Source organism: Cheilinus undulatus, linkage group 13, assembly GCF_018320785.1.
Source record: "Cheilinus undulatus linkage group 13, ASM1832078v1, whole genome shotgun sequence".
In the NCBI taxonomy this organism is placed as follows: Eukaryota; Metazoa; Chordata; class Actinopteri; order Labriformes; family Labridae; genus Cheilinus; species Cheilinus undulatus.
Window position 1 is genome coordinate 7237546 of NC_054877.1, and position 18366 is coordinate 7255911.

Here is an 18366-nt window from a genome sequence, read left to right on the forward strand (position 1 = left end):
TGCTTTATTAACATTATATTATTTACACATTATCCCAACATTTTTTTAATTAGGGTTTGTATATGAAATCATCCACTGATCTATTTAAGTGTAAAACTATAATTCATAAAGTCTGCAGTGATTTGTAGTAATAAGTGAAATCCTCACTCAAGACTGACGCCTCTGAATGTGAAAACAGAAGGAGAGAAGATTAAGAAACACTATGAGGTCAATGTGAGTAGGATTACAGAGACATGGGAACCACAGGGAAATAAACAACACACATGATGTCTGTTGGTAAGTGGATTACAGAGGATATCCACGGAGATTGACTTCCTCTCTGTTAGATCCTTCATACAATGTAAAATAGTGGCACCTACTGTTTTCCCATAAGTTTGTAAATCCGACAAAATGATGTTTAAGCTCAGAGAAGATTTCAGGCGTTGGCATCTACGTCTTTGTGCTTGCACTGAAAGTGTGTGTGAACATTTGTGTTGTAGTTATACATGCCTGGTTCCAAACTGAGGCTCATAAATCGACAGGAAGGTTGGATTAGCTGAGTGTTTACACAACAGTGGATAAGGAGGGGTGTGTTTTTAATTCAGTCAGGAGTTTAAAGTGATGTAGCAGGACAAGTGCTAAACTCAACACCATAGCTCACATATTTAACAGGACTGGATTAATATCAAGACTACTACAATTTTGTTTGCAATCAAGATGATAAACACAGAAAATTAAAGGCCTTACGCCAAACAATGAAACTCTAGCCACTAGACTACCAACTCGGACCGTCGCCATTAATGCTTCAACTGCAGTGTGGTAAAGGTCTGAAATTGTTCCACAAAGGTTTTTCAATTTGCATTATTTAAATGCTATATTGTCCTTTCAGGCAAGGTTAAGCTACACAGCACAGCAGCAGCTGGAGCATTGCAGCGTCTCGGGGTTAGGGTTAGGTAAATGAGGTAAAAATAACTATACTTTAACTCCTTAATGTCTAGTTGTACCTTTTTTTTAAATCTCAGCCACTTCAATGGACAGGTCTAGTGTAATTTGCCCCTTGTGTGTCAAAAATTTTACGTTTTGTAATTTTTATTGTCATCCCAGCAGGATACCCTTAGCTTTAAATGTTACTGAGTACAAGCCAGCTGAAGGAAGCAACTAATCTGAGAATCCTAAAATGTGTAAATGCATTCACATTACCTGGGGATCACTGGGCCAGTGAGTCATTTTGTGCATGCACTCCTGCAGATTTCTTAATGTTTAACAGTGTTAAACATTGTACTTGACAGAAAAGGCACTTTGAAGCTGCTCTAAGTTACAGTTTCAGGCCGCACTGGTGTGGTGCAGCATTCATCTGAATAAGTCAACATCATAAAATTCTTCTCTTTGACTTCATTTAATTCACAAGTCAATCAACTGAAAGACATGAATTTTAAACATGCAATTCAAAATGTGACTAACTGTGACTGACAACTGAATAAAACTGTAATTTGTCAAAATTTTAGCATATGCATGATATTAATGTCATATATTCATACTCATCAGATATTAACTTAAAAAGTTAGTGGTATCAACAGGTATGAAAATTCTGCCTGTATTTACAACCAGACTGTAAATACAGCTGAACATAGGGATTTGTGGGGTTGAGGGCCCAACAGGCCAACAGGCCATGACCACCAGCTTAAGCCTATGTCAGTTGAAGTCTCCAACTTTGTTCATCCTCATTCCTTAAAGTGATTTCTAAGGACTGAAGTTTTAGGTCTGCAGAACATTTCTATATCAGTATTGATATTGGTATCAGTTGAAAGGACTTTGTAAATATTGATATGACAGATTCTGGCAAAAATTCAATACTGTGCAACCCTAATACTTGAAAGTGGCGTATTCTGACCACTATTACTTTAGGCTTAGTATTTAACTTTAAATGTAACTCACTTTGTTGCTCAGTTTTAAGTAGCATGCCATTTTTTGCTTTAAAATCTACCTGCTGAGGCTGGAATCAAGTTTTTTAATTATACTAAAGTCTACATGGAGCATCCCTTATGGCTAAAACAGCCATTTGATAAATATTTAATTAGATAAATACTAAGAAGTGCAGCTTAGAATGGCTTTAACAAGCTTATCTTACCTTAAGCACCTGTCCTGTCCTAAACAATTAAAGTTTTTTACTAAGTGTTAGTACAGACTTAAGCAGATATCCTGCCTTTAATTTAAAAAACACACATTTTCAATCATGGATTTTCTTGATACATTTTTGTTGTTTCCAGTGATAGAATATATCTTCATCCCTACATAAGAGTAGGATTTTATATGATAACAAATGGACACTCAGTAAATCTTCTTGTATTGAGCACTAATGCTGGAGGATGCAAACATAATGCCTCCTAAAGTAGGAGGAATACGAAGGTCAACAAGGGCCCACAGCTCATTTTTGCCCTGGGGCCACGATGATGTTCAATCCAGCCCTTGTGTTCCCACCATCAACAGGAATCCCTACACAATCTTACACCAGGCAGAAGCTTGTATTCACTGTGTACAGCTGCCTACCTGCCACTGCTCTCTATCTGAAGCTCACACACAGACACAACACACACCTTTGACCTGTCAATCTCTCTGCTCCACATTTCCAGCAAATACCCATGTGCACATCAACAAAAAGCCAGCATGGAAACAGAGCAAAGAACGACACACGCAACAGCACACTATTAGACAACATGTGCACACGGCATATATGAAGTCAAGTGCAAATACATGCACACAACAGCAGTGCACGGCACCTTATCAGGCTGTGAAAGCTGCAAGGCGACGGCTGCCTGTTTGTTTGTCTGCGTCACTGTTTCTGCTGTGTTTGTGATACAACACGGCCGCGTTCGCTCCCCTCTGAGGCCCCCGTATTCCCCCGGTGGAGATGAAATGTAATGGAGCCGATTCAATAAGAGCGCCGCCTCCTCGGGAAAACGGGGAGAATCAAATCACACCGAATCCCTCTGAGCTTTTCCCAGCATTCACTGCTGCCTTGTAGTAGGAAGGAAAATAAAACAATGGTGGCTAATTTACTCAGCGCCCTGCACACTACAAGGATGGGGCAAATGTTGGGAGCCAATAAAGGGATTAAATAACGCATAGGCAGCCTTGGCAATATGTTTTAAGTGAATTCAGCTTATCAATACGAGTGAATATCAAACAAACACACCCACAGTTACTCAGCATTTAAGAAGTGGTATATGAGACTTCCAGGGACTTCATTATTTAAGTCATGAAGCCGTCTTCTGCACTGTTATATGTGGGTCTTTGTATAATTCTATACTGTTTAAGTTGTTTGGTCTCTGGGTGTTGTCTGATTTTATGCATACCTTTTATTATGTACATGCTTTATGGACACTAATAAATGAATAAACAAACAAATGAATAGAGTGACATCAACAGCATCACTGAAGAGCAGAGGTTCACATTTTATAAGAGACGTCTCAATTTTCTCTCTTCCTCTTCTTCTCTGACTGAACACCTGTGAATACACACAGGTGACAGATGTGACCTTGATGCATAATTAGAGAGCGAGGGGAGCTCAACCAGCTACAGATTATAAAGGTAAAAATAGTGAAAAACATACTCTGCCACATGTTGTCTATGCTTCTTAAACTCTGGTTAACAGGATGGTTAGAACACATAAAGGCAATGCCACCTGCAAAATGCATTACATTGCATTTTTAATATGGAGTTTAGACACAAAATTCAAAGTCTGTTTTTGATTGCTGCTGTCTTGCAGTGCCTCCATGTTTTCCTTCAGAAATGTCAGTAAATATGAGTTCATTACAGACTTTGCTTATCCTGTGTGAATGCACCACAACAAAGACTGATATCAGACCAAGATTTTCCTGCACAAACTCCTTCTTCCATCTCTTGGGAAGTAAAAAGTAAAAAAAAAAAGTCCTTCTGTGACAAACAGTCTTAAAAATATAAACATTTTTACAAAAAAAAAGTCCTTGACCCTTTGGAATTGGCTGCTTTTGGGTCATTATTCAAAGCAGTTCCTGTCTGCAGAGAAACAGAGGGCCACATCACAGGCAATGTCTCTTAATCATGAGGTCTTCAGGCTGTCCAGTTTCAAAGTGTTGACGCAGTTCTGCAAATATGACACGATGATGGAATAGCCTGCCATTGGTTGTCCCAGCATTATAGGAAATCAACTGGCAAATGCTAATGCTAGTGGCAGGTATAAAAAAATATATATATATAATAGAAAATGGATAAAAATAAATTCAGTGTTAAAGTTTTTGCTGTGGATTTAATCCTTAAAGACCTCCTGAAAGTCACCCAAGTTCCACGCTTGCTAGACAAGCCACCATAAGAGTTACAAAGATATGCCTAGCGTCATTAGAAAAACCCAAAATGGCAGGCTTCCAGAGGGAAAAAAGAGGCTACAATTTATCATTCAAAAGTTATTTAACTCTAAATAACCTGTGTCTCATCCTGTTGTATACCACAACGCCGGCCTCAGAGGGTTTCTGATGTAACACATTCTCAGACCATAAATTGTTTCAATCTATCACAGATACACATGTATGGCAGCTAGCTTGCTGGCTAGTGGCTAGTAGGGGGGTCTATAAGAGGTATTCTCAATGTGTTGCCGTTTTAGTGTTTAGAGGGGGTTCCATGTTGTCCCACTGCAACGCCCCTGTGTCGGGGGGTAATTCACAAATTATCAGAAGTCCGTGCAAAAAGTGATTTATTCACAAAAAAACTGAGCAAATGACTGTGTGCTGTTAGTATGAAAACCTTAGTAAAAACTGATTAGTGTTTGTTATCTAAAGTAGAGCCCACACACTGCAATGATCAGGACAACAATCAAAATATTATTTTTATTAATTTCCTTATGATACTTGGATTATTATGCTCATTATTTAGAAACTGAATGTTTCCTCATCAAATCAAGCATAATCAGATTTTGTTTTCTTGTTCTGAGACTATTAGAAGAATTACCTATTGAAAACAGGTGTTTTTATAATGATTACACTCTACTAAATAAATATTAATGTACTTTTTTGTGTTATTGCCATAGGAAACTATATACCTTACAAAAAAAATCCATATTTCTGCTCTTATTGGGTATCTATCATTAAAGATATCAGAGTTTCAATCGAGCAATCAAAATGACCTCTCAGGGTCTTTATAGCAAATTTGGAGTTTTGGCCTTTCTTGTTAAATAACACACAGGCAGCTGTGTGTGAATTCAACTCATCAGTTAGAACTACTCCCAAATAAACACTCAGTTAATGGAAAATTAACATGACTATAAATGTCAATCACATCGAAAGAACCCAGAGGGATGTGTTTTTTTTCTAGCTCTAATGTCAGGAAAACATCGGGGAGGGGGTAAAAACGCTAAGCTTGGACAATATTTAGCTTGGCAGGTTGAATAAGAGAGGAAGAAAGACCACCACTGTCCCAGCAGCAAAGTTATGCAATTTGGTCTCAGTTTCCCAAAAAGAAACACTCCAAAAGAAACAAGTGTTCCCGACCAGATACTCCACCACACCACCCACACAATCAACCGCAGAGCAGCACACCAAAAGCATCAACGCCTTTTGTCAAAACATGCACAACTTCCAATTTTCTGTCTTGTTAAAAATATGTAGCTTCAAATATAAATGAAAGGCATCTCAGAATACGTCTAATCCTTAAAGCAAACGTTACAGAGCTGCCTTGAAGTGTTGTTGCAGCAGACTGGTTGAGCCTGCAGTCCTCGTGGTCACGCTCTTTAAAGCCAAGGAAACGGCAGACTGTTCCCACAGGCCTCTAAAGCCTCCTTCTTGCCTCTTTAGATGTTTTTGTTTTTAAACCTCTGTAGTTAAATTGAAAATTCTGACAGCGTTTGAAGGAAAAAAGAGGCAATTAAAAATGAATTCCGATGGATATTTTTGCAGCTGCGTGTTTCCATTTTCTTCCCTCTTGGACTGCCAAGCAATGTGATGCTTTTGAGAGGCAATTGTACGTTTTATAGCCCCAGGAGGAATTAGGGAGAGAGAATACAGGGGCGCTGTGATTCTGATACTCTGGTTTGGATGTTAAAGACATTTTGGGTTGTGTTGAACGGATTGAGAGGGGAAGGAAGTGACAGCGCCAGGGTTAAGGAATGAATTTCCTTTTGGCTTTGTTGAAGTTTGGATAGCATGATTCAGGAAGATCATGATGACCATGTTGACTATTTCAATCATTATCTGACAGAGTAGAAGCAGGAATAGTGGTAGGAGTGGTAAGATTTGCATTTCATCTTATTACAGTGCTGAATAATTCCTACTGTAATGACTTTTCCAAACAGCAGTGGTTTTAATACATGGCCTATGGTGTAGCAAGTGAGAAAGTCACATCCATTATGATACACAAAGAACAAAGTAGATGTCATTAAAGACCAGGAACATTGTTTAAAACCAACTATAGCTTGATTAAAATCCCCAAAATTACCTTTTAAAAGATGAAAATGCTCAATATTCCCCCAAACAGGCCCTTTTAAGAGAGCTAAATATGAACCAATAAAATCATATTAAACAATAAGACACAAGAGCTAAAACTAGAACACCTGCTGGTTTTAAGCCTCTGCAAAGATTTGGATTGCCAGACAGTAAATGTATGATTGGGTCAATAAGAAGGGCTGCAAGAAGGCCAGGGCTAACCATGAGGCTTAGTGACCTTTAACTGTAACCCACATATGTGCCAAGTTTAATGAAAATCTGTCAATGTGTTCTTTAAGATATCATGTTCACAAGAATAGCCTCTAAAGCAAGAGAGGAACATGAAGCCTATTGACCTTGACCTTTAACCTAGGCCAGTTGGTCAGGGTGAACATTTGTGCAAAGTTTGATAAAAATCTTAAGATATTGTGTTCACAAGACTGGCCTGGAGGGACAAACAGGCGTAAAAACATAACTCAGACCACCTTGGCTATCGTCGGCATGGAGGCATTAAATCAAAGAAATATTGAAAATAAGTTTAGATCATACCGAGCACAAGTTAAGTTCAGTTGGTGGAGCAGGAGGCTATACATAAAGGCTGCAGTCCTTTGTGCACAGGTCGCAGGTTCAAACTGGTGCATGTCTTCCTCACTCTCTCTCCCCATCCTCCTGTTTCCTGTCTCTGTCAGCTGTCCTATCAATTATAGGCAAAAGCCCAGGGCCAGGGCCTACTATGGCAGCTGTACTCTTTCCTGGTGTCCCCCCATCAATCAACAGTGCATCAGATAACAGACGAGACAACAGATAGTTTAACGACCAGACAGTCTCACTCATCCACAACAAAATTCCCCTAACCCACCCATCACCCTACATCATGCCTCCCTGGAGAAAATAAACAGAATTTAGCTGCTTTACATAAAAATAATGTACTTGTGTAATGAAAGCAACATTTTTCCATTGATTTCATCATAATATGAAAGAAAGCCCCACAGCATTTGCACTGTTTCTGTTTCCCTCCTCTTTGACATCCTGTAGCTGCATACAAATGGAAGGCAAACCTGCTGCACCTGTACATATGCAGAGCTAGAAAATCAAACAGGCAAAATGTCTGAGAGGATATAGTGGAAACATCCCCATTATGCTTAATTTTTGGATGAAAGAAATAAAAAAAAACATGTGCATTGCTGTATTGTTGTCATTTAACCAGTTGTGTCTAATATTTGGTGTCTGCCCAGTTTGAGCAGGATGAAGCGCTGTAAACATTAACAAGCCTGTTATTTGCATTATTAGGCTGCAGAGTTGCAGATGGCTGAACAAAGACGGATGAGTAAATACACAATGTCATATTTATTGTTTCATATCTGATGTGTAATGTTGAGGATGCTGAATGCTGTCTTTTAATGGCAGCACCATGGGAAAAAACGGGAAAAATGTCTCGCTTTGTGGGACAATAGCTCATCCAAATCTTGTAGATGTTGAGGTAGATGTGTAGTAGGCAATGCGTTATCTTCACATTATCACCAACACGTGTAACACATCACAAAAGGTTGTTGTTGGTAACAAAAAGGTAATCTTACCCAGAGGTAAAATGACCAAAAAAAAAAAAAAAGAAGATTAACATATAGGATCTAGGAATGTGAAGAAATAATCAAAGTGCTTTCACGTAGGTACAAATTAATCCTAAATACTGTTTATTATCATGTTTCTCAGAAATGGCAAGCAATGTGCAGCCACTTCCCTTTACTTTATGGGGAGTTTATAAAGGGTAGAATATTTCAGCAGCTAAAGTAACCAACAAGCACTGATTAGGTTTAGCTTCATGTCACATAACCTATATAATTCTCATTCTTGATCTTCACCTAGAAAGATGTTAGAAAGAACCAATGCTGCTGTGGATCACATTACAACCAGGGGTGCATGTTTACCAGTTTGACTTTAGAGAGCACCAGAGTGCTGTGCCAGGTGATGCTGTGGTGAGCAAATATAAATATATGTGCTGTTACATATGCATGCATAAATTAACCCAACATCATTAGCAGGATTTCTGTTATCACTTTTAATTGTTTTACCATATATGCAAGGGTGTTTCTGGTGGAGACAGATGCATATACTTTAAAGGAACCCAGCATGATCAGACAAGTTCATCTTGTTGGATAGATATTTCTTCCTCTAATATGTGTATTGAACTAAAACAAACTCCCAAGATATCCTAGGTATCTGCATATTGAGTAGGTTTGAGCTTATAAACTCACCAGGAGACTGCCATGTTTTGGTCCGTGCTGGTACTGTGACGTCACTAGCGCTCCTCTCCGTTCCTGTGCAGTAACCTGTTTTTCATACTGTTTTGTTGCTTGCAGCTGTTTCTGCCATAACAGCTTTCATACCAGGCTGAGTTTGCTGCGTGTTGGCGTTGTCTCCCTGCTGTCAAAGCTCTGTCATTCCTCCTAAGTTTTACCTCAATAAAACTCCCCACAAGTGACTGGATTCAGTGTATTGTGGAAGTGTGCAGGTAGCTTTTCAAAATGAAACCATTATGCACATACAAAGGGAGTTTCTCCAAAGGAATGCTAGAGTGGGCTTTTACTTTGAAAAGCCCAACCTGGAAGTGTTTTTGTTCTGTGTTTATCTTTACCGGCAACATTTTGAACCATGAGGAAACAGAAAGCTTCATGAATAGTAGAAGTTTGGGGAAGAACTTTATTAAACAGATGCATTTTAGCTCGTGGCCTTCATCTGGTTTATAAAGAAACAGATTTCAAACATATTCTACCGATCTGGATGTACATATTTGCTACAACAAGGTAAATATGGCTCTGTATTTATCATTTTCCTGTCTAGATGGACAGATAACTGCTCGTAGAACAAGAAAAAATAGAAGAGACCTCAAATCTTAAAATTCTCTGTGCGTGAGACGTGCAGCGTCTCTGCGCCGCAGACCTAACACTGGCCACCAGTCTGGAAAACCAGTTACTGCATAGGAACGGTGAGGAATGCTGTGGCACTGTGATGTAAAACTACCAGTGTGGGCCAAAACATGGCGGCCTCCTGGTGAGTTTATGAGCTCATATAAGTCAAAATGCAGATATCTAGTGAGTTTTTTAGTTCAGTGTACATATGAGAGACACAAACATTTATAGCAGCCAGTGACACTTAAAAAACATACATGATAAAAATATACTCAGATCTGAATCATGCTTATGTTTGCAGTTTAAATCACTGTGCATCCTTCTGAAGATAAGTAACATGAATTAAAGAATAATATTATGTAACATGAGATTAAAAGCCACTCTGCTGTAGCATTTACCCCATCAGTTTGTTTCTGAGTCATAATCTTGTGACTGTCACAACATGGCAGCAACCACAAAAGGCCTTTACAAGCACTAATCTGGAACTGTGACGTCTCTGAGCTATGCCCCGCTCCATTTAGAGCATGAAATGATCATCAGTATGGGCTTACATATCAATCTCCCTCTGTCCAAAATAGCAAAATTTTAAAAGAGCCCCCAAGATTGAGACAGCTGAGCTCAGAGAAAGCCAAATCAAACACGAGGCGACACGCTAAGCACCAAGCTGACTCAGTGAAATCAGATTCTGTTGACTTTTTAGCATATCATGGCACGTCTGTTGTTTTAAGTGCGAGTGTAAGAACAAAATAACATTTTCCTTAACGCTCACGTTCTATGGACATGTTATTATTCTGATCTAATCTCCACAATGCTAAAGCTCTGATATCAGTGAGTGCAGCCATTTCAACCCCATAATAACAAAAACACTGGCTGTCGAGTGAGACTCCCTCCCTCCTCTCCTTGGCATGGCGGGGTCTAATTCACTTCCTGTTCAGTAGGAGGGCAGACAGGAGACAGGAAACAGGAAACACGCTTTCTGCTTCCCTTAGAAGGTATATTTTTCTTAGGATTGGGAATCTGGGAGCGTAACAGAATATCTTTAAGGAGTTTATGTCCCCGGCACCTTGGCTGCTGTAATCAAAGCCTGCTGAAATGAGCGACTGTTTCATGTCTGGGTCAGCGTGGTCACAGATGAGGGCTACACATACAGTAGAAGAGGAAACATTAAAGCTAGGCGGCTCTAACCATGATCAGATAGGAGCATTCTTTCTTTGTATGTGAAAATATTTGAACACATTCCAGTCTCTAAAATCACAGAAGCCCACTGAAGTCAAACAAACGTGACTCTGTTTAAATTAAAGGCCCAGTCTTAACCTCTCTGTGGCGTAACAAAATAAACAGAATGAAAGCATAATGTGTCTGAAGCCCTGGGGAACAGTTAGCTAAAGGTTGGAGATTTTAGGGTATGTGGGTGAGATTTCTCATTTTAGTTAGTGTTTGATTAACACCAACATACCCAAGACTCTTCAGACAGGACCATCACAGATTCTCAAGGTCAGATCTTGGTTCTTCAAGTGACAAAACAAAATACTTTTTCACATAAAGCTTCAAGGCAGAACTGATGATTGAAACAACGTTAGTGTGAAATCATCAAGTCCCAGCCTAGCTTCAAGTCTCCCCACAACTGGACCAAAGGTCCCAAGGGGTAAAGATGCACAAAAAACTTTTTCAACTTCATGAGGAAATCAACAAAATTATTATCATAGTGACAAGAAGCAAACACGAGTATTTTGGCCAGGAAAAAGGATTATTTTTTCAATATTTAAATATTTTATTGCATTTTTCTATTGCTCTATATTGCAGGAATTCACGTTTTTTAAAAGACTAAAAAGAAATACAAACTTGAATCCTACTATGCACAGAGATGTGAATAAAATGTGTGCTCCTTTACCTCTGAGACTCCATAAGAATCTAGTTTCCTCTGGTGTGCAGCGACATACCTCCACACACGTCCACATCAGGGATTGAAAGAATAACAAAACATACAGAGACAACAGCAGCGCAATAAATTATGAATCAATACACGCTGCAGCAATGATGGAGTACGCACAGACTGCTGAGGCCATGTGGGGATGCGAGAAAAACTACGACAAAGACAAACCCCTTCGCCTGCACCGCCCTGTGCCTCTGCTGTGCTGCAGGCTCTCCACGATTGGCTTCAAGTTTCCCAAATCCATCTTCTCTCATTGATCGGAGGAAGATTGGGAAGCTCAGACCTGCAGTGCTGAAAAATGCTGCGGCTGACAAGACGCCAGCGTTTAGAACTTTCTGGGTTTTATTTGGCTGACTGTCATTGCAGTGGACTTTGCTTGGGTAATAAGTTTCTGGACTCCACTTGGCAGCTGCATGTGCATACAAAGTAGATGCACAAAGATAAATCCATGCCAGGCTAGGGTAATCATTTTAAAATGTCTGATAGTTACGAATTATAGATAAAGACGGCTGGCAGCAAATGCAGAATGCTTTTCCTTTAACAGCAGGCGGAAAAGTGAAAAGGTGGCAACAAGGTGAAATCAACAATAGAGCGAAAGACAGAAAGAAAGAGAGGTAGAAAGGTCAAGGGAGACGGGAAGAGAGACGGATTTTCAAAGGTTTCCATTCACTCACTGCCTCCCCAGAGTTATCCCGCATCTCCCCAGAGAACGGCGCATTGTGTCGAGCAGTCGGCGAGCTGACATTTACCACCTGCCTTCTGGTGCTTTGATTATTTTCTCATCCAGGTGTGATAGCCAGCCTGCTGTCTCTGCACAATAACGCTGCCTCAGAGTGTGAGAAGCCGGGAATGCAGAGGCAGAATCAGGCCCGGACAAACCTTTAATGAGATACCGTGACTGCGTTGTGTTTTTGTATCAGAAGTAAAAAGGTCGCTGAACCATGAATGGAAGCTTGTCACCTGGCTTTCACACCACCTTAAGGGGGAATGTGACTCCAAAGGAATCCATATAGCATGTTTAGCCGATAATTATTTAACTTTTGAATGAGTGAATGTGTAAAAAAACCCCAAAGAAGTATTCAAAACATTTCCGCACAATTCAAGTTCACTAATAATGATTGTTGAACCTTTAAACAAAGCTGGACGACATTAAATCAAAGCTTATGAGATGCAGGAATCCAGGCCTACCTGTCTGCTGATGGAGGTCTGTCGTTGCGGCCCTTGCTGACCTGCGTGTAGAGTGTATCTGAGAGCTGGTGGTGGTGATGTGAGTGGATGTGGGGGTATTCATCTCGGGGGCTGTGGGGTCGACTGTGCCCACTGTCGACAGAGCTGTTCAGGGCATTGATGCCTGCGTACGGGTGCTCCTCCTCTGAGGCTCTCTCCGATGTGCGGCTAATGTCCAGGATTTCGGCGTAGTCCCGTTCCCTGGCCTGACGCTCACGCAGCTCCCTGGTCTTGGCCTGGATCCTGATGGAGAAGACAGAAACAGACATGTTCATAATTTAATCATGAGTTTCTGTCTTGAAGTCATTCCATTCTTTACATTGCCTACATAAATTCTGTTTTAACCCTTTATGACAGGGGTAATCAAGTACATTTGCACAAGGGCCAGATTTAGTCTTGGCAGAAACTCTGGAGCCGGACTTTCAAATAAATAAAACTTAGATAAATATTTTGGTCTGATTAACATATTATGGTGCAGCAGGCCACAAGGAGACAGGCCTGCCCACAGAAAAGGGCTGGGACCCTGAAAATCCTAGAGAATGAGCCCTCTCCAGTTGTGATTTAGCACCAGTATTAACTCATTTTTGATACTTTTGCCCCTTCTTGCCTCTTTAACCCATTTTTTGACATTTTTTACCATCTTTTGAACCACTTTTCCTGCATGTTTTACCCCCTTTTTGTCACTCTTTTATCAATTTTTGCCACTTCTATTTTTGCCACTTTTAACCCCTATTCATTACTTTCTTGGCATCATTTTAGCCACTTTAAACCATTTTTTTTCCACTTTTCACCCTTTGGCCACTCTTCAACCCCTTTTGGCAACTTTCTTGCCAATTATTGCCCTTGCATGCCTCTCTTTAACACCTTTTCACTACCCTTTGTGCCACTCTTTTATCCATTTTAGCAACTTTTGCTGTCTTTTTACAAGTTTTTAACCCATTTTCATTGCTTTTTTGCATTTTTTTGCCACTTTTAACCCGTTTTTGATACTTCTTTCCCCCTTTCACCATTTTTTTACCCATTGTAATCTCTTTTCACCACTTTTCCTGTCAATTTTTACTAATTATGGCTGGCAAGTACATTTCTATAGAAAACGATCACATATCAAGTCATTCTAAAACTATTTTAATATTCTTTTTAATTTTTGGGTGGATTTAACAGCTGCAGAGATTTAAAGCCAACAACATCTTCTTTTCCACCTTTTCTGAATTTAATGGTCTTCTGGGGGCCGGACAGGAAGCTTTGGGGGGCCTGAGATGTATCATATCTGTATATTTTTACATGCCGTAGTGCCATTTTTGAGTATTTAAATTGGCTATACATCAATACAACCCTTAGAACCCAAATTTTAATGATATGTTTGTGATAAGTCCATAGTAACAAATTACATTTTCAAAAGTGCAAAACACAAAAAACAAACAAACAAACAAAAAAAAACACAAGAAAAATGAAGAGTTTTTTGTACACATTTTCCTTAATACAGAGATGCCACAGCAGTATCCCTCAAAACTGTGATTGTACAAAAGTTGCACAAGATCATTTCAAACCACAAAAAAACATTTAGAGTGCGGCCATAACTTCATTTTTGAAATACACTCATCTTATAAACTCTGGCAAAAACGAAAATAAAATGAGATTGTGCTCAATTTGCAAAGAGACAGCATCTCTTTTAAAAAACAAACTATTTACAGCAGTGCAATCAAATCTCTAAGTGAAGTGAAGTGAAGTTAAAGGGTTAATGAGGTAATGCAGTGTTTCAGTTGCCATTAAGTAGTGTTTTATTATATACTATAGTAGTTAATCTGTATGCATTAGTCATTATTGATTTAATACATCAATGCCAAATTAAAAACCTAGTTTACAAATGTCAAATTAATTCAATGTAAAGTTCCTTGTGCAGCAACTTAAATATCTCCAAATCCCTGTTGAAAGCTCTTCACTTATCATTGGCTTTCATTTGAAAATGAGATTGATTTATCCAAACAGATTTCTAGATTTTACTACTTCACTTAGTACTATTTTAGATATTCTATTTTAATTGATTTTCTAGATTGATTGTCTAGGTCAGTGGTTCTTAAACCTGGGTCCTGGGACACCTGGGGGTCCACAAAATAATTTAGAATATATTAATATAGTGATGCCATTTCATTTAAAAGCAAATAAATACAAATAGTGCCATAAAACAACCATGCTAAAACAATGACTCCTACATAATTCAGCTTTGGGCCAATAAAGACTCAGATATGATCAGAGATATCACATAAATCTATCACTCGTCACGCATCAGTCACTTTGCTCAGGGCGCCTTTTAGTGTGCAGCTAGCAACAATGGAAAAATATTTAAGTGCCTCCACCCCATCAAGTCATGTCAGGCCCAAACCAGCTGGTCTGAGAAAACATGTGTCTCCAGTTTGGTTTTATTGAGAACAGAAACAGAAGAAGCAAAATGTGTTAGGTGTCTTCATGTGTTTGCAAATGAAGCCATGAAGCCTGCCAAACTAAAGAGTCATCTGATTACAAAGCACGCAGAGTTTAAGGACAAAACAAAATATTTTTTTTTTAGACAAAAGGTGAGAAATACAGTTGAAACCAGAAGTTTACATACACTGTATAAAAAGGCGCATAAACTTTTTTTTCTCACCGTCTAATATTAAATCAGATTAAACTTTTCCTGTTTTTGGTCAATTTGGATTACCAAAATTATTTCTATTTGCTAAATGCCAGAATAATGAGAGAGACCATTTTTTAGACAATTTTTTATTATTTTCTTGAGAGTCAGAAGTTTACATACATTTCATTGGTATTTGGTAGCATTGCCTTTAAACTGTATGACTTGGGGCAAATGTTTTGGATATGCTTCCACAAGCTTCTCACAATAGTTCGCAGGAATTTTGGCCCATTCCTCCTGGCAGAACTGGTGTAACTGAGGCAAGTTTTTGTGCCGCCTTGCTCACACATGCCTTTTCAGCTCTGCCCATAAATTTTCAATGCGATTGAGATCAGGGCTTTGTGATGGCCTCTCCAAAACACTGACTTTGTTATCCTTAAGCCACTTTGTAACCAGTTTGGCAGTATGCTTAGGGTCATTGTCCGTTTGGAAAACCCATTTGTGCCCAAGCTTTAACATCCTGGCTGATGTCTTGAGATGTTGCTTCAGTATTTCCACATAATGTTCTTTCCTCATGATGCCATCTATTTTGTGAAGTGCACCAGTCCCTCCTGCAGCAAAACAACCCCACAACATGATGCTGCCACCCCCATGTTTCACAGTTGGGATGGTGTTCTCAGGCTTGCAAGCTTCCCCCTTTTTTCTCCAAATGTAACGATGGTCATTATGGCCAAAAAGTTCAATTTTATTTTCGTCAGACTACAGAACATGTCTCCAAAAATTACGGTCTTTGTCCCTGTGTGCATTTGCAAACTGTAATCTGGCTTTTATATGTTTCTTTTGGAGTAATGGCTTCTTCCTGGGAGAGTGGCCTTTCAGCCCATGTCGGTACAGGACTCGTTTGACTGTTGATAATGACACACTCTTACCAGCTTCAGCCAGCATCTTCACAAGGTCTTTTGCTTTTGTTCTTGGGTTGAGATGCACTTTTCAGACCAAAGCATGTTCATCTCTGGGACACAGAACCCGTCTCCTTCCTGAGCGGTATGATGGCTGGACATTTCCATGGTGTTTATACTTGCGTATAATTGTTTGAACAGATGAACGTGGCACCTTCAGGCATCTGGAAATTGCACCCAAGGATGAACCAGACTTGTGCAAGTCCACAATTCTCTTCCTGATATCTTGGCTGATTTCTTTTGATTTTCCCATGATGTTACACAAAGAAGCAGTGTGTTTCAGGTGTGCCTTAAAATACATCCACAGGTGTGCCTCTGATTAACTCAAATGTTGTCAATAAACCTATCAGAGGCTTCCAAAGACATGACATCATCATCTGGGCTTTCCCAAATTGTTTAAAGGCATAGTAATCTTAGTGTATGTAAACTTCTGACTCTCAAGAAAATAATAAAAAAAATGTCTAAAAAATCATCTCTCTCATTATTCTGGCATTTAGCAAATAGAAATAATTTTGGTAATCCCAACTGACCAAAAACAGGAAGGTTTAATCTGATTTAACGTTAGACGCTGAGAAAAAATTTTATGTGCCTTTTTATATAGTGTATGTAAACTTCTGGTTTCAACTGTACATCAACCAGAAAACACGAATGGCGAACCTGACCACAACCTTAGAAAGAGCACAGAGGGGTTCTTATTTAGCTGCTCAGAGGATCACAGCAAGTAAGAAGCCACACTCAACTGGACAAGAGCTTGTATTCAGGTTGAAGAGTACAGCCAAATACAGCATCTAGGAGTACAAATAACAGTTAACATGTTTAATCAGCAGGGTTATTTGGGGGTTCTTGGAAAGCACTTTGGTCAATCCGGTAGTTTTAAACATGCTATAAGAATAAAATGGACTTGATAGCAAAGTGAAAAGTGTATGCAACCCCAACTCCAAAAAAGCTGGGATGCTGTGTAACATGTAAATGGCTCTGAGACAGAAGAAGACCTACTGCACTGTGGAAGACCTGAATGCAGCGCTGTGTCGATGCAGGAGAGAAGAGACACTGAAAAATGTTTGTTTGATTAAATTGTATTACAGCAGGTCATTGGGTCTTTATTAATAGCCATACCTCTTATAACCTTATATATTATGACATCACATACCCTGCTAATGTTAAGGCTAACTTTAGGTTTGTAACAGTCGCTTATCTTACCATTTTCTCTCCTGAGTATTTTGTGCTTTGACAATCAGACATCAGCGTTAACTGTAGTGAAAGGTCATATTTAAGGTCAACCCACCTGAAAACCATTATCATAATTTAGGCAGTGTGCTGATTGTTTGCCCAGGTGAGTGAAGGAGGCGGGGCTAATCCAAAAGCCCAGGTATCAGATTGATTTAGGGCTGAAAAAGTTGGATCAGTGCATCTCTAAGTTTTCTATTATACAGCAAAAAAACATATTCATGACTGTATGAAGCTGAACTCCATGGTTAAAGTGCTCCATGGGAACAAAAAACCACAGTGTCTTACACTTTGTCATGTAAATCATGTATGTAGCTGCAACCTTGAAGTATATATATCCTCTGTGTAGCGGAGAGACTCAGTAAATCTCCGGTGTCACATTAACATAACACCAGACGAACGGCTGCAACATCTGCAAGTGATTGTTTATAGTGCCTTTTTAACTCTCCATTACAGACAAGAGTGAATAGGAGGAGTGTATTATTTATGTTTTTTCCTCTCTATGAATAATACCATAAACAATACATAATAGTCCCCCGCCTCCACAGCAGCTCACACAAAGGATGCACTTTGTATTCACAGAGTGCTGCTAATGTATAGCTGCCATGTTTCTCTCTCTCTCTGCGTCTCAAACACGCACCTCTGACACCTCTCTGTCTCACATCTCACTGGAAAACTCCAACACTCTTTCTCTCCAGGCCATTATCTTGTGAATAACTGGCAACACCATTTTGTACAGCAGGGGGACTACCTATCGTGCGGCCCCATAATTAGAGCCTTGCCAATTATCAGAGCTTTACAACTACCAATTATCATACTGCTCTCTTTTCTCCAGGCCCCTTTTTAATGGCAGCGGGAAAGAGAATGGGACAGCCGCGGTGGTGACGAGGTAGGGGGTGCAACTTCACTGAACACTCAGCAGGCTGAAATCTGAAATGCTTCCTCCAGAAAAATTTGCATGCTGTGCATAATGAAACAATAAGTCTAACAAGGAAGGCTCCCCATTGAAGGTTAGGCAGAAAAAAAAGGAGAAATAGTGACTTAAAATGAGGCTGGTAGGGAAGTTGAAAGTTTTCAC

At 39.5% G+C, this 18366-nt stretch overlaps 1 protein-coding gene across 3 annotated transcripts in view; it reads right to left on the minus strand.

Annotated features, from left to right (window-relative positions):
- The window catches only part of LOC121520462 (partitioning defective 3 homolog), a 443160-nt gene that overhangs the window by 85325 nt on the left and 339469 nt on the right, over nt 1-18366 (minus strand). For all 3 annotated transcript variants that reach the window (XM_041803924.1, XM_041803923.1, XM_041803922.1), the window contains one exon: nt 12456-12737. In XM_041803924.1, coding sequence (XP_041659858.1) covers nt 12456-12737 — 282 coding nt within the window. The remainder of the gene's footprint in view (nt 1-12455; nt 12738-18366) is intronic.